The 23,561-nt window shown below is 48.2% G+C and overlaps 1 protein-coding gene and 1 non-coding gene across 2 annotated transcripts; both read left to right on the top strand.

Annotated features, from left to right (window-relative positions):
- Positions 1-260: 260 nt before the first annotated feature.
- Positions 261-23,171, top strand: PRRC2B (proline rich coiled-coil 2B). Its single transcript, XM_029285951.1, is given in 31 exon segments — positions 261-375; positions 1,068-1,245; positions 1,930-2,032; positions 2,403-2,475; positions 2,593-2,736; positions 4,752-4,993; positions 5,605-5,726; positions 6,239-6,381; positions 6,926-7,016; positions 7,451-7,637; positions 7,727-8,039; positions 8,683-8,918; positions 9,057-9,258; positions 10,159-10,345; positions 10,866-12,959; positions 13,740-13,927; positions 14,176-14,321; positions 14,434-14,575; positions 15,322-15,404; positions 16,186-16,374; positions 17,101-17,295; positions 17,578-17,664; positions 18,375-18,476; positions 18,988-19,180; positions 19,518-19,619; positions 20,073-20,196; positions 20,425-20,650; positions 20,923-21,099; positions 21,692-21,783; positions 21,990-22,071; positions 23,034-23,171. Coding segments are annotated over 31 exon segments (6,696 nt in total).
- Positions 19,297-19,383, top strand: LOC114923235. The gene has a single exon (XR_003810593.1). It is a non-coding gene; the product is annotated as a small nucleolar RNA SNORD62 (small nucleolar RNA).
- Positions 23,172-23,561: the final 390 nt, after the last annotated feature.

Here is a 23,561-nt window from a genome sequence, read left to right as displayed (position 1 = left end):
TTCCTTCCTTCCTTCCTTCCTTCCTTCCTTCTCTCCTTCCTTCTCTCCTCCCTCCCTCCCTTCTTTTCCTTCCTTCCTTCCTTCTTTTCCTTCCTTCCTTCTCTCCTCCCTCCCTCCCTTCTTTTCCTTCCTTCCTTCCTTCCTTCCTTCCATCCATCCATCCATCCATCCATCATATTTATTTTTCTCACTTTTTCTTCCCTGCAGGCAGATCAGGAGCGGTGCAGAGAAATTTCCTTACTCGATGACATTTCATCGAGATGTCCGATCGTTCGGGGCCAACAATCAAAGGAAAGGATGGGAAAACCAAGTACACGACCCTCAGCCTGTTTGATAAATATAAAGGAAAGTCAGTAGAAACAGTCAGAAGCACCAGTAAGCAGCAGCCTGGAAAGGACTGGGAACTCGGGGGGGTGGGGGTGGGGGTGAGTGGGTGGGTGGGAGGAGATTGTGCATTTAAATCAGCCGTCTTTTGATATTATTTGCCCCTGCCAATCTGGATTTGGAAGGGAAGCTGGTTATGAGATGGATGGGGCACCACCAGGTGATCCTGCTGGAGATTTAAAAATTTTTTTTAATGCTTTTGGGTGCAGCAGATCTGACTGGGTTGTACTTGGGATGAAGCTGAGTGTGTTTGTGAGGAGGACATGTTTCTCCAACTTTCTTATAAACACAGGCAGTCCTCGACTTATGACCACAACGGAACCCAAAAATTTCTGACTCAGTGAGACATTTGCGAAGTGAATTTTTGCCCCGTTTTGCAACATTCCTTGCCACAGTTGTCCATTGAATCATCTCAGTTCTTAAGTTAGTGACACGGTTGTTAAGTGGATCTTCCCCCATTGACTTGTGGTCGTAAGCCGAGGACTACCTGAAATGTATCGGCTGCCCAGAGTCCACCTTGTGGGGGAGATACAAATTTAATAAATCAATAACAACAATGGGTCCGGATGGATCATTGCCGTGCTCTCTCTCTGTCTGAAACGTCACTGTATAAAGGGGTTGGGCTAGAAGACCTCCCAGGTCCCTCCCCACTCTGTGACGCTGTTCTGTTCCATTCTTGCTAGTTATTCCTCGACATGGGTTGCAGAGTCTCGGGAAAGTTGCGTCTGCGCGGCGAATGCCCCCCCCGGCCAACTTGCCAAGTCTGAAATCGGAGCATAAAGGAAACAACCCCAATATCATCATCGTGCCCAAGGACGGAACAGGATGGGTAAACAAGCAGGACCCTCCAGAGCAAAAGAGGTGAGCCCTTCCTGCTTTGGAAGGAACAGCCCTGCGAGGTAGGCCAGGTCAGGAGTGGAGACGCTTCAGGAGCGGATGTTGTTAGGGGAGGTTACGGCCACAGAATCTTTTCCCCGCTTTTTTTTTTCTCTCTCCCCTAAAATAGTTTGATTAAGAATTTCAAGTCAAAAGAAGAAAAACAAACATGCAAACTGCAAGGAGTATAGAAATACTTTATTTATTATCGTGGTTTTTAGTATCGCCTGTTCACCGCCCTGAGTCCCGTAAGGGAGATAGGGCGGTATATAAATTTAATAAATAAATAAATAAATAAATGCAAAAAAAAAAAAAAAGTATAAAAGAAAATAAGAAAGGGGGGAAAAAACAGAAGAAGTAACTTCCTCCTTCATCCCAAAAACAATCTGAAGTTTAGTCATTTCCCCCCCACACCCACACCAGAAGCGGTGTTTGCAAGTAGAAACAAAATTAATTGCGTCTCTTTCCTTGATTAAAGCACTCATTTTATAGCCATCTCTGCTGACTCCCATCCACTTTTGTAGCCCTTGTGGGCATAATCCAACTTTTTTTTAGCTTTTTGAGATGACCCAAAAAAACAACAACCCACCCCGATTTGCGACTATGGCCTCTGAACCCATCCGGGTCTTTGGGCAGTTGGGTCATTCTCTCCTTCCCTTTGTGTGTCAGTTCCAGTTGCACAGCCGCACAGCCGCAGGAATCGCTGCCGCAGCAGGATTTGCAGAAATCTGTCTCCAATTTACAGAAGCGGACCCCGTCCATCAGCCAGGAGGTGGGTAGGTCGAAGACAGCTGTCGGATAGAGAGCTGGGGCCAGGAAGGCTGCGGTGGAAATTTTGGAGTCAAAAAAGGCCGTGCCTTTTTCGCCGAGCCCTGAAGGCCCATCTATTCCGTGCGGCCGGCCTGGCGTAGTTTGATAATGTTTCAGTGGGGGTTTTTGTATGGTGTGTTTTTAGAACAGGCCTGTTATTTAATTCAATTTTAGAACAGAAACTATTTATTTATTATCGTGGTTTTTAGTATCGCCTGTTCACCGCCCTGAGTCCCGTAAGGGAGATAGGGCGGTATATAAATTTAATAAATAAATAAATAAATAAGGACTGCCAGCAAATGCTCCTATTTTTTTTCTTCATTTCTCCGCAGAATACAAGTTCAGCACCAGGTGGTATAAAATCATGGGCGCAGCTGAATGGAAAGCCAGCCAGATCAGAAGGTGGTGGGTATCGCCCGTGGGCGGGCGAGGTGTGCTTGGGCAGGCCTGTCTTTCCGCTCCCAGGCTGGAAGGATGAGCCTTGTGGATGGCACCAGCCTGATCCCTTTCTCTCTCCTGCAGGTTCAAGGGTCTCAAACCGACTGTTATCCTTCTCTCCCGAGGATTTTCCAACGTTGAAAGCAGCTGGAGAGCAGGACAGGTCTGGAAAAGAAAAGGGCGTCTTAGATCCGTCGTATGGGCCCGGACCAAGCCTCCGCCCCCAGAGTATGTTAACTCCCTGGAAAATGCCACGTGTGTATTTGTGTGACGGGAGTGGGGGGGGGGTCCTTAGCCCTTTTGATGATGAAATAAGCTCCAAAGTCTTCTCCCCAGCGCTTCCCACTTCAGCTTCACTGTTGAATTGCAAGTAATTTACTCATAGAAGAGTAAATAGGTTGGAGAGTGGAATCCTTGGCACTCTCCGAGCTTAGTTGCTTTTTTACAGACATTTCATCACCCAACTAGGGAACGTCACCAGTGCTAGTGAGTGTGGCTCACACACTCTTTATATACAGTAGCTCTGAACTTGGTTGTTTACTTGCAGACGTTTCATTACCCAGCTAGATAACATCATCAGTGTTAGTGTGGCTCCCTCCCTCTTTATGTATGGTAACTCTGAGCTTGGTGGCCTTCTTGCAAACGTTTCATTACCCAGCTAGGTGACAACAACAGTGCCACTGAGTGTGGCTTGCTCCCTGTTTATATATACAGTAGCAGCTCTTCTGGCAGGTGTCTCATCCCTCAACTAGTCATGAGTTCCAAGCCTGAATAGCCCACGATCTGTGGTCTTAACGATGATCATCTCATGCTAAGTTTTGCAGTTTGCAAAATATGTGTCTCCCCAGGCACATATTTTCTATCCATATTGAGAATTGTGCCTTTTTAGATGAAGGAAAAAAAAGAAACAAATGCTCCCGGAATCCACTTGGGTTCATTTCTACAGAAGCCCAAGCTCCGGTGGGAAAAGATGTATGATTGTTTTGTTGCCATGTCGATGGAGGTGGTATCCAAGGCTTGTTGCTAGGTGATGGAGATGGAACTTGGTCCAGGGACCAGAGAAGACTTGGCTGTGGCTTGGACAGGAACATGTGGAAGCGAGTGATAACCAAGCTTGGAGAAACTTTATCCAGAGCTGGACCAAATTGGTGGAATGGGGGGTGGGTGGGGTTTAAAACCCCCAATACACAAGACTTAAGCTAAATTTCCGGTGCGGTCAGCAACTGATAGTATTGTAATCATAGTTTCTGGGGAGTTAACTAGAGTTCTCAACAACTAAAACGGAGGGGCTGCCCCAAAGAGGAGGGGGTCAGCCTATTCTCCAAATCATCGGAGAGTAGGATGAGAAGCCAGGGGTGGAAAGAAGATTCCTCCAGAGGTTTTGAGAAACTCTGCTTCCATGTTAGCTTTCTCTGGGGGTCCAAATAATTCTGGGTCAGCATCCAGTTTTGTCTCCAAGAAAGGACCCATCCAGTTCTTGGTGGGCCTTGGTTTCCATCCCAGTAGACTACAAAAACTTTGGATTGTTTGGATTCCAAACACCCTCTTTCAAGTCTCGGATAACCGTTTCGGTTTTCCCAAGGCGGTTCCGTTTTTCAGAACTCAGACCAAAGACCCATTTCAGCATTCCACACATTCTTTTATCAGTCTGTCAACCGTTTCTTTGTGGGACGGACCTCCCTCCCCCCCCCAAAAAAAGCATCTTTCTTTTTTTAGCCTGCTGCTTCCTTCCCTTCTTCCCCATTAAAGTCAATGTCTTAATCCTCTTTCCAGGCTGATGAAAAGGAGAGGGGGAAAAAATCACTCACAGAACAAAAGCTGATCCAAACCGAAATTCTTTTCTATGTTTAGCTCCCCATGTGGATTTGTTTAGGGACGTTTTGAGCACGCCAGAGTTTTAAATGTTAGGTCTTTTTTCTCTTTTTTTTACTGCTTGCCTTTCTTTTTCCTTCCTTCCTTCCTTCTCCTTCCCTTCCCTTCCTTCCTTCCTTCTCCTTCCCTTCCCTTCCTCTCTCCTTCCTTTCCTTTCCTTTCTTTCTTTCTTTCTTTCTTTCTTTCTTTCTTTCTTTCTTTCTTTCTTTCTTTCTTTCTTTCTTTCTTTCTTTGCTCTCCCTCCTTTCCTTTCTCTTTCTTTCTTTCTTTCTTTCTTTCTTTCTTTCTTTCTTTCTTTCTTTCTTTCTTTCTTTCTTTCTTTCTTTCTTTCTTTCTCTCCCTCTCTCCCTTCCTTCCTCCCTCCCTCTCAGATGTCACAAGTTGGAGGGAAGGTGGTGGTAGAAACAGCACCTCGTCCACCTCTTTGTCCCCCTTCCCAACTGAGCTGGCTACCAAGAGCTCCAGTGCAGGAGAGGATGCTCCGGCCTCAGCGAGCGGTGCCAATCCGAAGGAGCCGTCTCCCTGTCCTTCTCTGCCTCCTCGCAAAGGACCGTCTCAGTTTATGGCCAACACGTACCAGCCACCCACTTACCACGACATGCTGCCCGCCTTCGTAAGTTCTTGAACGCCTTCACAATTGATCCGCCGCAGTATAAAGGGCTGGAAGCCGTCTGCGGGGTTTCTACAGGTTAAATACAGGCAGTCCTCGAATTACAACAGTTTATTTAGTGATCCTTCCAGCATCCTGGTGGTCACGTGATCAAAATTCAGCCGCTTGGCAACTAACTTGTCATTACGACGGTCGCAGTGTCCCCGGGTCAGTTGTCAAGCGTCCGAAGTTAAATCACGTGGCCAAGGAGGTGCTGCAACGGTCATAAGCGTGAAAAATGGTCATAAGTCACTTCAGTGTCGTTGTAACTTCGCTAAATAAACTATTGTAAATCAAGGACACCCTCTACCTCAAAAATCCAATGTATTCTCTTCTCCTTACACAGCAGGTTCGCAAACAAGTTACAATCTTTCCCATCTATATTTCACAAAAATACTATATATAGATTAATATATATTAATTCTAATATATATTAATATACTGTATATTAATTCTAAAGAAGGTTGTCTATAAGATTGAACACCCTGAATGTGGTCTTCCCAGAAAAGAAAGAAAATGGAGGGCTTAACCGTTTCTAACCCTTGTTTTTATATCTTCCCCCCCTCCCATCTCAGATGTGTTCAAATCCACCAGCCGAGACCCCCAGCTTGCCAGAACGGGCATCCTTTCCTCTCCCCTCCTTCTGCCTGGAACCCCGCGTCCCCTTCAGACAACATCAGCCCACTGACCAAGACGGGTAAGTCGACAGACACTATAGCGTTGTACGAGATTTTTGTCAACTCGGCCGCGCTGATTGCTGGGGTGTCTCGTTTGAAACTTCCAAGTACTGTTCCTAAGAACTTTTTGCAGTCTTGGAGCGAGGGCTTTTCACATCCTGCAGTTGTGTGTTGTGTTAGTGCAAAAGAGGCACGGTTTGTTTAGTGACAGTTCGAAGTTACAACGCCACTGGAAAAAAAAATGACTTGTGGCCGTTTTTGACGTTGCATCGTCCTCAAGGTCACGTGCTCAAAACAGGCTTTTGACAACTGACTCGTATTTATGACGGTTGCGGTGTCCCGGGGTCACGTGGTCCCCCTTTGCCACCGTCTGACAAGCAGAGTCAACGGGGATGGCCAAAGATCTTGAGGTCTTTCTTGGAGATAACGCTGAACAACGTCTTGGCCTCTGCTGCTTGTGGTCCCAACCTAGAGGTTTTGCACTCTCCCTTTTGTCCACCAAAATGGTTTCCCAAATTCTCTCGGTTGATAGAAAAGAAAAGCGACTTGGGGTTCCACGGCCAGCTCGTCCGGTCCGACCGCCAGGGGAGCGAGTCCCCAGACCGACCATCATCAATGCAGAGAACCTGAAAGGTCTGGATGAACTGGACAATGACACGGAGGACGGATGGGCAGGTAAGCGCCTCCATGCCCACATTGGGGTCATGTTCTATGGACTCTAGACTAGACCCTAGGCTAGACTTAAAAATGAATGACCTTTGGCTAAAGTCAGGAATTAGTCTTAGAGTCAGGATTAGGATTAGCTGTGCTGCACTTGGAAACCAGTGGCTTTGGGGTTAGTTTTAGGCTTACAGCTAGACTAGACTAGACTAGACTAGACTAGACTAGACTAGACTAGACTAGACTAGACTAGACTAGACTAGACTAGACTAGACTAGACTAGACTAGACTAGACTAGACTAGACTAGACTAGACTAGACTAGACTTGACTTGACTTGACTTGACTTGACTTAGAAACAAATGGTATTTGGTCAGGTTTAGATTTAGGCTCAACGCTAAGCTAGGCTAAATTAGACTAGACTTAGAAACCAATAGCTTTTGGTTTTAGTTTTCTGCAAAAGAGACAACAGACAGATTCCTTGTTTGGTGGGTAAGTCCACAATGAATTAACACTGACCGTTGGATTTGTTTCTCCTCGTTCGGTCCTTTGCTTTCTTAGGAATTCACGACGAAGTCGATTATTCCGAAAAACTGAAGTTTAGCGAGGATGAGGAAGAGGAAGAAAACCCCAAGGATGGAAGGCAGAAATGGTAAATGGAAAGAGATCCACGTGTCGTGGATTACCGTGTCTCGTGTAGAAAAAAAAAGTCTGGGTGACTTTGGGCCAATCACCAGGAGACGGTGCATTCTAGTCCTGCCTTAGGTGTGAAAGCTAGCTGGGTGACTTTGGGCCCATCACTAGGAGTCAGTGAGTTCTAGTCTCACTTCTGGCATGAAAGCCAGTTGGGTGACTTTGGGATAATCACCAGGAGATGGAAAGTTCTAGTGAAAGCAAGCTGGGTGACCTTGGGAGTTCTAGTACCACCTTAGGCACCTTAGCTGGGTGACTCCCTCTAAGCCCAGCCCACCTCATAGGGTTGTTGTGGGAAAAATAGGTGGAGGAAGAAGTATTAGGTGTGCTTATAAAATATACCAGTGAGATACAAATAAATCATTAAAAAGGGCTCCATGCCTCCATTGGCAGGAACAGCTGGGATCCCCGAAGGCTGCCTCTGTTGAGCTCGGCAGAAAACACCGATGCCAGGCACCCCCCAGAGGACCCCAAGACTTGGAACGACTCAGCCAGCCTATCTCGGTCCATGCACAAAGTGTCGGAAAGTCTGCCAACCTCCAGGAAGCTGAACGGCTGGACCCCTCTTCCAGAATATCAGGTATTTCGAAGTGCTTGTGGATTTCTGCATCCTCGTCTCGCCTTTTGTCGTGATGCTGGTTTGATGTTGGCTTCTTAATTCCTGAGCAGAAACCCCCGCTGTCGTGTCTGCGGCAACAGTGTTCGGAAGAGAAAGAAGAGAACCTGCCCCTGAGGCAGAAGTTTGTCTACTCGGAAATGTCGGAAGCCGTGGAGCGGGCCAGGCGGCGACGGGAAGAGGAAGAGCGCAGAGCGCGGGAAGAGCGCCTGGCCGCCTGTGCGGCGAAACTGAAGGAGCTGGATCAGAAGTGCAAGCTCGCTCAGAAAGCAGGAGAGGGTCACAAACACCCAGAGAGTGACGAACCCCGAGCCTCGGCCTCGGAGAAGAACACCGTCTCGGAGAACGGCCACGCAGCCCGGAGAGGTAAGGACATGCAGATCGGTGTATGGTTCAGATAGAACTCGGATACCACAAACCTCTTAGCCAGAAAAAAGCCACGATGAACCAGAAAAAAGCCACGATGAAATATGGAGTGTAGGTCCCGTTGTGTCAGGACTGCTCACTAAGCTCCAATTAAGATAATTTATTTGCTTGTCTAGTCACTAAATCGGCACTAGATAAGATTTAGCAGAATTTAAGAAGGATCCGGCTTGGATCGATGGCAGCAACTCCAGGCTAATTACTTGCTTGACTCCACCGGCCACATGACTGATTTATGACGTTTTTGTAAAAATAACCACCCCCTCCCCACATTTACTTCCAGTTTTCAGCAAAAACGTCCCGCAATGAAAAATTAGTCTGCTTACTGACCACAGTGTTCGCTTAACGACCGTTGTGCTCGCTTTGCGACCGCTGTAAAACAGCTCATCAAATCCTGAGCCATCCTAACGACCCATTTTGCAACTCATGGAGGTCACGTCATAACGGCCCACGATACGACCGTCGCCGCTTTCAAACCGAAAGCAAACAATACCTTTATCTGTTGTGTTTCCTGCCTGGCCTACTTGGCAAGGCCGTTGTTTTAGGGAGCTTTCAGTTTTTGCCTTCTCCTTTATCTCCTCCTTAGCGGTCCCTGAAGCTCATACCCAGGAATCCCCTTCTGGTTACGTGGATGAGGAGACCCCAACAGTTGCCTCAACAGCTCTCCGGAGTAGCAGCGAGGAGGAGCTGCGCGAAACTGTCTCCCCCATGCAGGAATTTGGCAAATTCCCTAAGCTGCTCCCGCCACGATTCCAGAGAAAGCAACAAGTAAGAGAAACAACGTGGTGTTTGTTTCAATAACCAAATAACTTTTCTCGTACCGTTTTTGTCAGTCCTTTGGGGGTTTTACACAGCTACTGGTGAGTTGCAGTTGAGCTGAGCAGCCTCTGAGGTCAGACAGCCTGAATTCTCAGCATTGCTACGATGGCTGGTTAATTATTTTTCCATGTTTCTTTTCAGGACCAGCTCTACAAAATGCAAAACTGGCCACCTTCCCAGGTCTATCCACCCTCTTCCCATCCTCCGCGGACTTTCTACCCGGCCCACCCACAGATGTTGGGGTTCGATCCTCGATGGTTGATGATGCCTTCTTACATGGACCCTCGGGTCACTCCAGGACGCCCCCCTGTAGATTTCTACCCTTCATCCCTTCATCCATCTGGTAAAGTGTATATGAAATATAGAAAGTTTTAATTGTACGATGCTTGTACATTTCCTATTTGTTCCTAATCTTTTATTTTCATTTTTCCCTATTTTTTTTTTTTGTTCGTCTTTTTTCTTTTTTTTCATTAAGGCTTATATGTCCATCCATCCACTTATGTCTTCATCTACCCACTCACCCATCCATCACTCTGTCCATCCAAGTCTTATCTCTCTCTTCATCTCATAGGGCATATTTATCTAGCATCTATCTATCTCTATCATTTATCAATCCAGCCATCTTTGGTCCATCCATACATCAATCCATGTCTTCTATCTCTGTCTCTCCATCTTATCTACCTATCATCATTATGTCTATCTAGGCATTTCATCCATCCATCCACCTATCCATCCCTTGATGTCCTCTTGTCTCCATCTATACATCTATCCACCCATTCATGTCTTTTATCCAACCATCAGTCCATGCTCTCTCTCTGTCTCCATCTCTGTGTCCCTTTCACGATCTCATATATTAATCCATCCTTCCTCCATCTATCCATCCATCCACCTATCCATCCCTTGATGTCCATCTATCCACCCATTCATGTCTTTTATTCAACCATCAGTACGTGCTCTCTCTCTGTCTCCGTCTCTGTGTCTCTTTCACGATCTCATATATTAATCCATCCTCCATCCATCCATCCATCCATGTCTTCCTCTCTCTCTCTCTCTCTCTCCTATCCCATCCATCCATCGGCTTCTGTACTGCTTTAAAACTGTAATAAAATCCGGTTTGATTTGACTTGGCTTGCATTGACTCAGCTTCTGTGTCATCAGAGAAAGGATTTAAATATGGACTCTCTTATTTCTTACGATTAAGCATCGTTGAGCACGATCTATTTTCTCTCTCTAACCCGACTAGGGATTATGAAGCCGGCCATGCAACCAGATTCCGTGAATGGGGGTAGCTGCCCATCGGAGGAGCAGAGCTGCCAATCTCTGGGGCTGCAGGAGAGAAAAGGGGAAGCTGCTTCCATCTGGGGTCCGGGAAGTTCTGTTTCCCAGCCAAGGCAAGCAGAGTGTGGGACAGAGGAAGGATTACATTCCAGGTAAGTGTAGGCCCACCAAGATGGAGTTTAAGAGGCTAAATATAAGTAGTCCTCATTTAATGACCATGTTGGGGATTGGAAACCTGGTCGTTAAATGAAGTAGTTGCTAAGTGAAACCACCCTTGCTTATTATCTTGCTTCAGCTTTCCTTTGCTTTAAAGACCTGCAAAGGTCATTAAAAATGAGGATTGTTCACGAAGGGACTTTTTCATCTCTACATGACTGCCTAAGGTCACTAAACGAGGCATTTGCTAAATCAAATCTACCTATAATGGGGCTGCCATCAGTTTTATTCCTTGATTTTTATTTTTTGGCTGGGAGATGGTTTGGAATCAGTGTTCAGTTGTGTTGCCTTATAAATCGACAGTGTAAATCATGAAGCGAATTATTTTTTTTGGCGATCTTGCTGCCAAAATAAAATACTATGTATATATATATGTATATGTATATATGTATGTATGTATTTCCTGCTCCCCAGCTCCTTACATGGAATTCCTTCTTTTGGGGGTCCTTTTTACAGGGCTGAGAATTCTTACTCTGCGCCATCAGGGCTAAACACCCAACGTGACTTCTTCGAAGAAGTTGGAGAAGACTACTTGAGCTCCTTTGAGAAGAAGCCCCAGGGAAATTTTGACCGATGCCTCAGTCCCGCTCAAAGGGCACCCCAAGAACGCATCTTTCACCCCCCGGAGTGTGGCTCTGACCTTTCTGATCCTTGTGATAGGAGCCTGTTGAATTCTCCCTTGGAGTCCAGTTCCATTCCGGATGAAAAAAAGTCTGAATACAACGGTTGGGAGATGAGCCATTTTTCCAAAACCTTGGAAGAGTCATCTTCAGGGAAAGAAGAGATGTTCCAGGAGGACTCGTTGTTTGGCTCTGAGATGTGGAAGAAGGAAGGATCTGCCAGTAAGCAAGCCAACCCTGGAACTGGATGGACGACCCCCGAGAACCGAAACGGCAACAGTCAACCACCACAGCAGCAAGAGCAGACGAGCAGAACTCGTCGATCTGGTCCAATTAAGAAGCCGGTCCTGAAGGCTCTCAAGGTGGAAGAGAAGGAGAAAGAACTGGAAAAAGTGAAGGTCGAGAGCAGAGAGACTTCCCAGCCAGTTAAGGAAAAGGCCCCTGCACCGAAGGCGTCAGAGGAGACCAATCCTGGCGGGATTGTCCACTCTGCTCGCTACCGCACATGGGATGAAAAATGCTCCCCACAAACTCCTGTCCAGGACGAGAGACCTCGCGAAAACGACGAGGATGATAGCAAAGAGAACGAGAAGCTAGTCAAGGACTGGGAGGGCAAGAATCAGTCAAGGGAGTCTGCTGAGCTTCCCCTGACTAAAAGAAACAACTGGATCTTCATTGATGAGGAACAGGCCTTCGGTGGACGGGGGCAAGGACGAGGCCGTGGACGCGGCTTCCGAGAATTCACGTTCCGAGGCCGGAGCAACCCGGTGGGGTGTGGAGGTGTGGCTCCTGCTAGTGGTGGTGGTAGTGGGAATCTCAGAGGCGGTTACAACAGCAGCAACGTCAGTGGTCCTCCAAGAAGTAGCCGAGGGCGAGCCTTGAGAGAGTTCAGCCAGGTGGAGGAGTTCCCGCGGGGAAAGCCCAGGCGTCGGATTGCAAGCGAGACACACAGCGAAGGCTCCGAGTACGAGGAACTGCCAAAGCGCCGGCGTCAGAGGACCTCTGAGAATAATAACGAAGGTTCCCTGGCAGAAAGAGAAGAGGGTGACCTCAAGAAAGGGGATTTCCGTGACTCCTGGAGATCCAATAAGATCTATTCAGATGATCAGGATGCCAAGTTGAGAAACCCGCGAGCTTTTGGGCGATCGCTACCCCCAAGATTGAGCAACTCCACTTATGGGCGACGAGGATTCGTTGCTAAGGAGTCTTCCCAATGGCAGGGCAGGAATGGTGTAAATACTTGGCAAGACTACGGCCACAACGCCCCTCTGGATGCCTTTGGCATCAGGCGTCCACCCGAGAGAGATTACAGCCAAGAGTCTTACAAGCCTGTGGACTCGTTTAGCCGACGGGCCTTTGAAGAGGACTACGGAGGTGATCCCGAAAACGCGGAGAACTGTCCGTTCCGTCGGCGGCGTCCGCCTCGTCAAGACAAACCTCCCCGATTCAGGCGCTTGAGGCAGGAACGCGAGTCCGTGGGTCAGTGGACGCCCGAAGAGGGTGGAGCCAACGTTGCCGCTTGCCAGTGGCCCAGGAGAGCCCAACTGATGGCGACCGACTATAACGGTTCCTCCAGCCAAAGATCTCCGGAACTGTCCTATCAGAATTCCTCGGATCACGCCAACGAAGAGTGGGAGACGGCCTCGGAAAGCAGCGACTTCAGCGAGAGGCGGGAGAGGAGGGGTGGTGGTAGCGCTGGGGGAAACTCGGAGAACGAGGCGCCGTTGGATGGCGGGGTACCCGGGAGCACCTTGGGGGAGAAGAGAGACCTGGCCAAGAGGAGTTTCTCCAGCCAGAGGCCTGTGGTAGATCGGCAAAGCCGGAAGTCTGACCCCATCGGATTTGGGGAGAAAGCCGTACGAGCTGGTGGGAACCGACCAGCATCCTACTATGAGAATCAGCAGAATGGGCTACAGATGAAGGGCAAAAGGTAATCGTCTCCCCCTTCTTAAGAAAAGAGAGGCAGTGTTTGGATACAGAGTGGACCTCATGGTCCTCCAGCTCAGTCTTTTTCAACCTTGAGATGGTGTGGACTTCAGCTCCCAGAATTCCCGGCCCAGCATGATCTAGCTGAGGAATTCTGGGAGTTGAAGTCCACACATCTTAAAGTTGCTCAGATTGAGAAGCACTGGTGTCCTCCTTAAGAAAAGAGAGAGAATATTTGATTACGGAGTGGGCCTCACAGTCCAATCTTTCTCAACCTTTAGATTGCGTGGACGTCAGCTCCCAGAAGTCCCCAGCTAGCATAGTCTGGCTAGGGAATTCTGGGAGTTGAAGTCCACATATATCAAAGTTACTAAGGTTGAGAAGCAATGGGGTCCCCCTTCAGTAAACAGAGACAGTATTTTAATACAGAGTGGACCTCATAGTTCAGCCCAATCTCTCTCAACCTTTAGATTGCGTGGACTTCAGCTCCCAGAAGTCCCCAGAATTCTGACTAGGGAATTCTGGGAGTTGAAGTTCACCCATCTTAAAAGTTGCTCAGGTTGAGAACCACCGGTCTAACTTGTCGATTTACAGTTGTCATGATTTATAACCCTACCGGCCAGGCTCCATTACAGTCATAACTCAAGGACCCCCTATACCACGTTGTAGTTTTGGACTTTAAAAATGCTTCTTGGCTCTTTGGCCTATTTCCTGCTCTCTGCAGGAGTCTGCCCATGAAAATAATGTTGCATTGAATCGGAAACCAGTCCACTGTTTCTTGCAGATGTCCGGAAGAAAACGGCGTCCTTGACAACGGCAGTCCTGGACGAAACCGTTCCGCTTACGGGTCTCACTCCAACCTGAATGGGGCCGAGAACCTGGAGAAGAGGCAAGAGAAGGATCTTAAGTCTTCAATCCCTCAAGCCAGCCAGGCGGGAGAGACCTTGGGTCCATTCGAGCTGAGCTACGGAAGTAAGTCCCTCCAAGGGTGCCGGGGAGAAACCGGTCCTCCTTCGCAGAAAGAAACTTGCAAGGTTCTTTCGGTGCTTTGTTATTATTATTTTTCCTTTATCATTTTGTTTACTTGCATCCGGCCTTTCTTATTTTTATAAATAAGGTGGCGGACGTATCCAACACACACACACACACCCCTCTTCCTATTTTGGGGAAAAGGGAAAACTAATAAGCCTTTGCCCAAATGCTTGTGTGCCATTGCGCAGATGGTGTGATGGACAGCCGTGGGCCGGGACCCGGGGAGGACTCCGAAGTGGGGCAGATGAACAGCGAAGGCTTCATCGAGGTCCTGACGAAGAAACAGCGACGGCTGCTGGAAGAGGAACGGAGAAAGAAAGAACAAGCCGCACAGGTGAGAAAGTCGGTCCCTGAACCAGGAGGATTTAGGAAATCGGCTGCTCCAAATGTGGGAAGAATCTTAACTCTTGCCGTTTTGTTTTTTTCTTTCTTTTCTCATTTTATAGGCTCCGGCGAAAGGCCGCCTCCTTCAGTCGCGCATCCCACCTCGCTTTGCCAAGAAACAGAACAGCCTGTGCCTTGAACAAGGGGACGTCTCGGTGCCGCGAAACACCTTGGGGACGGAGATTTGGGAGACCAACAGCGCAGGTGAACCCAAGTTAGGGGCTCTTCCTGCCGTTTGGCATTTGAACCCGGATGCCGCTGTGCAGAGGATCAGATCTTTCTGATGGGTTATGAAACGTCTGCAAGAAAAGCTCAGAGAGTACCAAGGACCCCACCATTGATCTCGATCTCCTCCTCCTATTTTAACAGCTGGAAAGATTTTAATTGCCAATAAAGGAACATCTTCTTCTTCTTCTTCTTTTCTTGTTCTTCTTGTTCTTCTTGTTCTTCTTGTTCTTCTTGTTCTTGTTCTTCTTGTTCTTGTTCTTCTTGTTCTTGTTCTTGTTCTTCTTCTTCTTCTTCTTCTTCTTCTTCTTCTTCTTCTTCTTCTTCTTCTTCTTCTTCTTCTTCTTCTTCTCCTCCTCCTCCTCCTCCTCCTCCTCCTCCTCCCTCTTCTCCTCCCCTTCCTCCTTTCTTCTTCTTCTTCTTCTTCTCCTTCTTCTTCTTCTTCTTCTTCTTCTTCTTCTTCTTCTTCTTCTTCTTCTTCTTCTTCTTCTTCTTCTTCTTCTTCTTCTTCTTCTTCTTCTTCTTCTTCTTCTTCTTCTTCTTCTTCTCCTCCTCCTCCTTCTCTTCTCCTTTCTTCTTTCTTCTCCTCCCTCCTCTCCCTCTTCTCCTTCTCCTTCTCTTTCTCGTCCTCCTCTCCACACACATCTCCCTCCTAACAGCGATGATGTTAATGAAACATCTATAAGGAAATATCTTAACTCCTCCTGTCTCTCCTTTCCCGACAGCGCTGTCCGTTCAGTCCTCCACTCCCGATTCCTGGAACAAGCCCATCGGCACCTTTATCGGAAACGAGTCCAGCTCTGCGGAGGTCAGTGGCGCCCAAGCCGACATTCTCCCATGGCAAGGAGAGTTGGGGGGTTCATAACGATTGGCATGAGGGACTTGTTCAGCCGATCTCGGCCGATCAGAGCAGCACCCTTGAAGCTTAATTCTTCATTGGCTCAGAGATCGCCTTTGCCCTTTTCGCAGCACCACCACACAAGTCGACTCGCTAAAAGCCATTAAAAAAAATGGCCAGAAATTAGATAACGACGTTTTCAGATTTTGCTTCTGCAGATAGTTCTCAACTTAAAACCACAAATGAGCCCCAAAGCATGATTTTCTTTCCCCATTTTATGACTTTTCTCGCCACAATTGTTGAGCGAAGCATTGCTGTTGTTAAGTTAATAACATGGTCATTAAATGAATCCAGCTTCCCCGTTGACTTTGCTTGTCAGAAGTTCTCAAAAGGGGGGATCTCATGACCCCCCTGGGATGCTGTGACCATCATAAATATGAGCCAGTTGCTGAGCGTCCGAATTTTGATCACGTGACCATGGTGCAATGGTTAAGTGTGAAAAAAACGGTCATATAGTTGCTTTGTATCTTGGAACAATCGCTAAACGAATTCCTGTAAGTCGAGGACTTCCTGTAGAATGGAATTCCACGGGAAAGAGATTTTAACCCTTTTTAAATCTTGATTTAGAATTCAGTTTTGGCTTTTGATTTAAATGGTAAACCGTTGAAAACGGGTTGGCGTTTTAAATTTAGCCGGTTAAGGCGAAGGTGGCTTTGGGGGGGTCTCACTCTGCCCGCTCGCTTTCCCGCAGGGCTTCAAAGGCAGCCAGGGGGACAGCGGCATCGATTTGAGCGCGGAGTCGCGGGAATCCTCGGCCACCTCCTCCCAGCGCAGCTCTCCGTACGGCACCCTCAAGCCGGAGGAGATGAGCGGAAGTGGGCTGGGGGAGGCCAAGGGAGACGGACCGAAAGAACCGGCTCCAAAGCAGTTGGATAAAAAGGTAACCATGTTCCTAGTCCTGTGTAGCAGAGTTTGGCTCTAGTTGTTGCGGGGGAGGCATTGAGGAGGAGGGGGCTTGGGCTTATTGGGTCTCTGGTGGAAGACCCTCTGGGTCAGGTGTAGTGCCGGCTTTCTTGGGGGGGGGGAGAGAAATACGTGTAAGTGTAGAAGCTCTATCTGAACCAAAGGACACTAAAACCCCGTGCCGTTTTTTGAGCATTCAAAAGGTGTTTCTGTAAAATTGGGGACAGATGGAAGTTGAGGATGGAAGCAGAGCTAATGGAGGTGTGGAGGGATGACCTTTTGCGTCTGGGGTCCTGTTTTGGCCTGTTGGCTGTCTTAACAATGAAGCAAAAAGTGGCTTCCTTTATTTCCTTTTATTCCTTCCTTCCTTCCTTCCCTCTTTATCCCTGCATCTCTTCCCTTTCCTCTTTTCCCCTTCCTTCCTTCCTTCCTTCCTTTTATCCCTGCATCTCTTCCCTTTCCTCTTTTCCCCTTCCTTCCTTCCTTCCTTCCTTTTATCCCTGCCTCTCTTCCCTTTCCTCTTTTCCCCTCCCTCCCTCCCTCCCTCCCTTCCCTTTTTTGTGTTTCCCACTCTTCTTTTTCCACCCGTTCCTCTCTTCCTTCCTTTTTCTTTTCCCACCCCCTCTCTCCCCGCTTTCCCTTTTTTCCTATCCCCTCTTTTTCCTCCCTCCCTCCGTCTCAGCCTCTCTGTTTTCTTGCCCAGGATTCGGAACAAGGCCTGGCTCCCGCCAAGGACCACAAACCGGGGCCCATCGGGAACGAGCGCTCCTTGAAGAACCGGAAAGGCTCGGAAGGGGCCGAGCGCCTGGAGGGCAACATGGCCCCCGTCAACGGGGTGGAGATTCACGTGGACCCGGTTCTTCCTGTGCCGCCCATTGAATTCGGAGTGAATCCTAAAGTGAGAATGGTTTGCGCTCCCTTCTTCCTTTTCTTGGACCTCTCTCTGGCTTTCTCCTCCGCCCCACGTCCCTTCTCCGCGGTTTCATTGAGGGTCCGGCCCCCTCCCCAATTCTCCTCCCCTGCCTTTTTGCTCCCTAAGGAGTAAGCGGGTGGGCGAAGGACCCACAAATCAAAAGGTGCATTTGCTCCGCACACCCCTCCCTCTGGGAGATTTAACCACCCTTGCTTTCCAGTTGCAAGGTGGAGGGTTGGTTTGATAAAAGAGACAAATTTGTTGCAGGATTCAGACTTCAGTCTCCCTCCTGGCTCTGCTCCTGGCACGCCAGCCAACCCGGTTGCGAAATTACACAACGTGCTGGCCAGCAACGTAAGAATATTTTGTGGTTGATGTTCTGCTTTTCTCCACTCTTCTTCTTCTGCTTCTAAATCTTTTCCCTCTCTTCTTCATTTTCTCTTCCTTCACGTTTTACTGCTCTCTTCTTCACCATCTTCCACTACACCCTCTCTACTCTTTCTTCCCTTTCTTTTTTGTCCCCATCTTCTCTTTCCCTCTTTTTCTTCTTCGTGTTTTCTTCTTCTCTCCCCTCCGTTTTCTTCTTCAATTTCTCCTATTTTCTTTATCTTCAGCTTCCCAGCTTCTCCACCTCTTTCCCGTCCTTTGCTTCTCTTTCATTTTTCTCTTTCCTCTCCATTTTCTTCTTCGTCTTCTCTTTTTTCCCTTCCTTCTTTATTTTCCCTTTCTCTTTCAACTTTTCTTATTATATTCTTCTTCTTCTTTAGCTTCTCTACTTCCTCCTTTTGGAAATAAAGTGCAGATCTTCCATGTCATTAGGAAAATGTACACATGGCTTAAAATGTGATCTGTGTATGCGTTTGTGTGAGTTCCTGTGTTTGTTGCTCCACAGTCTCTTTAAGAACTTATCTCCCAGCCTACTCCTTTACTTACTGTTAATTCTGCTTGACTGTAATATTAGGTTTCTACCAATAAGTTGCTGGCAATTAGCTGGGGCTCTTTTTTTTCCATAAATGGCTAAATCTAACAATGTTTTAATTTTTATCCCATTTATGTCTCAACAGCCTGGACTCACGCAGTCCCTCCCTGTTATTCGAAGAGACCATCAACTTCCCCGTTGCATCAGCTTAAACATGTCTTATCCGACGGCAGATCTGACCCTCAAAGTAAGTTTTGGAGGATGGGAATAAATCACAAAAGGGTGGGGGGACATTTTGCTTGCAGCCAATGATGGACAGGTGCCCCTGCCAATGATGGACCACTGTCGCCTCCCTTTCTGAGGAAGATGGGCAGTTAAGAAATACGAAACGATATCCATTTAGCCGTGTCCGACTCTTTGCAATTCTGTGGGCCAGGTCTCCCCACATTTTCACTACTCCTTTGAGTTGTTCTATGGTCTGACCGGTGTCAGCTTTGAATGGTGTCCAGTCACCGTATTCTTTGGCGGCCTGGTTTCCTTTTACTGCTAATAATGGTTAACGCCTGCTAAGAATTAGATAAAGGTCAATTGAATTCAAAGGGACTTAGTTCGCTTGTGACTACGTAGGGATTCTAGGCTGATTCATCTTTTAACTCCACCCCCAGTTTCTCCTACAGGAATGCAGTGTTATCATAGTGCTCACCTTTCCGACCTGCCCTTTGGATGCTACAGTACTAATTCCTTTCTCCCCCTTGCAGATGGAGTCGGCCCGAAAGGCGTGGGAAAACTCCCCCAGCCTTCCTGAACAGAGCTCCCCTGGAGGTGTTGGCTCGGGCATTCAGCCTACATCCAGCATTGGGGCTTCCAGTGGGGTCAGCTACAGCACCTTTGGGGGTGTTTCTGTCCCGCCGATGCCCGTGGCCTCTGTGGCGCCTTCGGCTTCGATCCCAGGTGCGTCGTCCCTTCTTCGAGACTTGTAGAGGGGTGGGAAGAATTCGTAGATAACGATTTCCACATAGCATAACAGAAGGGCTCGTGCAAGCTACATTGAAAGCTTCCTGTTGTAGTCTCTATGATGTTTCCAATGGATCCTACTGAACCCCTGGCCGTGCAATCAGTCAAAGGGCATTTGACGAGATTCTTTGGCTGAGAGACTCCTGGTTCTGCTGCCATGTTCAAACTGGGGAGGGTCCTTTGCACCTTTAAGTAGACCAAGATTTGCAAAGTCTTCAACTGTCATCCGGTAGGGACAAAATTAACCTCCTGCTTCTTTTCCCACCCATTCTAGGTAACCACATCACACCCTTGTATTTAGATGGACATGTGTTTGCCAGCCAGCCACGACTTGTTCCCCCGACAATACCTCAGCAACAAGGCTACCAACAGGCAAGTCGCTGCTTTGTGTGTGTGTGTCTGTGTGTGTGTGTGTGTGTGTGTGTCCTGTGTAAAGACCTGCATCTCCACCAATCAACTTTGGGTTATGTTTTGAGCAAGAATTCAACTCAAATTTTAACTCAAAAATTCAACAAAAGTTGAGGAGGTATGGGATATTTTGGTCCAGGTTTGCGGGGAAGGGCCCTTTAAGCCTGTGGCCTTTGATGCTCTCCAGATGTGGACTTCAACCCCCAGAATTCCTCAACCAGGCTGGTCACGGCTGAGGATTCTGGGAGCTGAAAGGCCTCTTCCATACGTGTGGACTTCAGGGCCCAGATTTCCTCAACCCGCCTAGACACAGCTGAGGATTCTGTGTGGAAGTCCATCCATCCCAGGTTGGCCTTGATGATGGGTCCTTCCTGCTTCGATTTCATCCTTGGTGTTTTTGTTCTTTCCCTCTCTTAGGCAGCTGCTGCTCAGCAAATTCCACTCTCCCTCCACACTTCATTGCAAGCCCAGGCACAGCTCGGGTTGAGGGGCGGCCTTCCAGTTTCACAGTCCCAGGAGATCTACAGCTCCATCCCTCCCTTTAGGTAACAGGATGAGTCCTTACTCAGTGGCTTCACCACTGACTGATGTCACCATTCCCACTCCTGCACTAGTAGAATAATTGTCAAGATGAAACAGATAGTGGAGGTTCTCCTTCCTTCCTTCCTTCCTTCCTTCCTTCCTTCCTTCCTTCCTTCCTTCCTTCCTTCCTTCCTTCCTTCCTTCCTTCCTTTCTTCTTTCCTTCCTTATATGCTGCTTTTCTCTCCACAAGGTCTCAGGTCTACATGCACCCCAGCTTATCCCAGCCCAGCACCATGGTCCTGACGGGAGGCACGGCCTTGAAGGCGCCCTACTCCGCCTTCCCAGGAATGCAGCCCCTGGAGATGGTGAAGACACAGTCGGGCACCCCCTACCAAACCGTCGGCGGCAGCCAAGCTCTGGTTTACGAGGGTCAGCTCAACCAGGCATCGCAGATGATGGACTCGCAGCTCCAGCAGGTCAGGATGGGGTCCCAGGACCCTTGCCACCGTTCCTCATAGGTTTCAGTCTCCAGTCCTTTTAATCATCTTCGTTGCTCTCCTCTCCACTCCTTTCCAACGTCCCTTTTTGGTAATGTGGTATGCGGTAAACCCGGCGTGGTCTAACCAAGGCTTCATAAAGCGGTGTTAACGCTTCCCTTGGTTTTGATTCCCTTCAAATTCAAGAATCGAAAGAAATATATATTAGAAGACCCAAATCAAGTGACTCCTTCTTGCTTATCTATCCACAGCTAACCATGTCAATTCCAGGATCCCAGCTTCCGATGGCCCGTTACGGATCTGGCCAACAGCCTCTTGTGTTATCCCAGTCCATGCACCTGCCCCAAGGACAGAATCTCCCAGTTGGAGCCCCACGTAGGATCCTGTCTCCCAACTCCCAGCCATCTGCCCTGGTTACAAACAGGGAGGTAAGTAGGGACTCCGTCTCTGGGTTTGAGGTAGTCCTTGACTTACAACCGCGGTGGAGAATTTGACGAGCGGAAGTCAAAGCACCCACAGGACCGGATCTGATTTTACAACTGGCAGTTGTTAAAGGGATCAACGCCAGTCCTTGGCTGACATTCATTTAGTGACCATTTGAAGTTATAACAACCCTGGAAAACAACCCCTGTGGCCGTTTTTCACACTTACGACCTTCACAGCCTCCCCATGATCACGTGTTCAAAATTTGGGACGCTTGGCAACTGGCTCGTGTTTATGGTCTCACAGTGTCCCCGGGGTGTGTGTGTAACATAAATCCCCTTTTTGTGACCTTCTGATTGGTAAAGTCAATGGGGAACTCGCTTAACAACCACGTTTGATCACGTGACCCTGGGGATGCTTCAAGGGTTGTGAGAAAGCTGCCCATCGGCCACTTTGTTTTCCAGTGCCGTTGTTCACTTCAGTCGTTAAACAAATTGTAAGTCGAGGACTCCCTATGTAGCCCAAAATATCTCTTTTAACTTCTCCCTTTCCTGCGAGTAAAATACTCCAGCTTCCCCCCTCGTTGTTGTCTTCTAGTCTTCTCACATGGAAATCAAAGGATTCTCCTTCGCAGACACTAAGCAGAGCATCATCCCTGGTGGGTCCATCCCGTCTTCTCATACTTACAGGTGAAATAACAATTCTTGGATTTATCTGATTAGGAAGAAAAAGGCAGGGCGGGATTGATCCAGTGAAACACAAGAGAATTAAGGATTATTGGACAGGCTGGCTGCTTTCACACCAAGCCGGATCCATTCTTGACTTTAAATGATGGTTTATGTTGCGTTGTTTCTCCTCTCCGACCACTCCCGCCGTCCCTGTCCCCCTTTCCCAGGCCCGGTTCTGCTACCCCCAGCGGGAAGCCCTCCGGATCGGCCATCAGCATGAGCTCTGTGCAAAGGCATTACATTCAACAGGTAAAGTGGAGATGGGTCCTGCGAGGTGGTTACAACCTCGTAAGCTGACTTTCCCACCAGGAAAAGTGAGGCAGAGAAGTGAGGCGATGACCATAGGAGAGGGGGTGGGTGGGTGGGTCGGCCTTGGTCCTCTCGAGTCTCCTGACCTCCTGGGGGATTCTGGGAAATGAGAACCTCCTGGGTGTTGCAGAAGTCCAGGACTTAATCTGTCCTTCTCCATCCACCCCTCAGCACTCTCTGAAGCTCTGTGAAGGATTGTGGAGATGACCTTAGGAAAGAAATGGATTCCCTTGGGGAAGGAAGGAATGGAACGGGAGAGGAATGGCAAGTCAGTCCTGGGAACAGGGAGAACAGGAGGAGGAAACTCGAGATAATCTTGGCCTGACGGTGTCTTTCTTCCTCTCTCTCTCTCTCTTCTTCCCTTCATTCCTTCTTCTCTTCTCTTCTCTTCTCTTCTCTTCTCTTCTCTTCTCTTCTCTTCTCTTCTCTTCTCTTCTCTTCTCTTCTCTTCCATTCCATTCCATTCCCTTCCCTTCCCTTCCCCTATTCTTCTCTTCCTTTCCCCTTCCCCTACCCTACTCTACTCTACACTCTACACTACACTCTACTCTACTCCTATTCTGCTCTGCTCTGCTCTACTCTACTCTACTCTACTCTACACTCTACACTACTCCTATTCTGCTCTGCTCTACTCTACTCTACTCTCCTCTACTCTACTCTACTCTATTCTCTATCCATTCCATTCCATTCTCTTCCCTTCCCTTCCCCTACTCTACTCTACTCTAATCTAATCTAATCTAATCTAATCTAATCTAATCTACTCTTCCTTCTTTCCTTTCTGTTCCCCTTCTCTTCCTCCTCTTTCCCTTTCCCCCTTCCCCTTACTCTACTCTACTCTTCCTTGTTCCCTTCCGCTTCTCTTCCTCCTCCTCCTTCCTTCCTCTTTCTGCCTCCACCGACAGGCAAAACAGCGAGTGGACGAGAACAAAAGCCTGGGAGCCGTGAAACTGCAGGAGCCTCCGTCAGCTGGTCAGATGAAGCCCGTCCGCACAGGCGCCATCAAGCCTCAAGCGGTCAAAGTGGAGGAGAGCAAGGCCTGAGCCCTGGAACCTCCCCCCCCCCCCAGGGTTGCCTGCCAATCCTCCTGCTCAAGAGAATGAGAGAGAGGGGGGGAGAGAGAGGCTCTGCAACCCACCTCCTTCCCCTGGACAGCCTCCCTGCGGCTGGATGCTCCAAGATGCTTTACGCTGAGATGTTTTCTTGCGCCGTGGGTTTTTTGTTTCCTTTTTCTTTTTCTTTTCATCCTTGGCCTGCTTGCTTTTTAAAAGAAGACCGACCACAGCTCCATCGAAACTCAGCAGCAACCATCCCAAGTTCCCTATTGAATTCTTGGATTCTGGAGTGGCTACAGCCATTTTTTTGGTTTGTTTGTTTGTTTTCTCCACCTGAAAATAGCAGAAAGCATTAAGGAGTTAAGCTCTTCCCATTGC

This window comes from Protobothrops mucrosquamatus, unplaced genomic scaffold (genome assembly GCF_001527695.2).
Source record: "Protobothrops mucrosquamatus isolate PMUCROS unplaced genomic scaffold, P.Mucros_1.0 scaffold2594, whole genome shotgun sequence".
NCBI lineage: Eukaryota > Metazoa > Chordata > Lepidosauria > Squamata > Viperidae > Protobothrops > Protobothrops mucrosquamatus.
The sequence above is the reverse complement of the archived record's forward strand: the minus strand, read 5'-3'. Positions and strand labels throughout refer to the sequence as shown.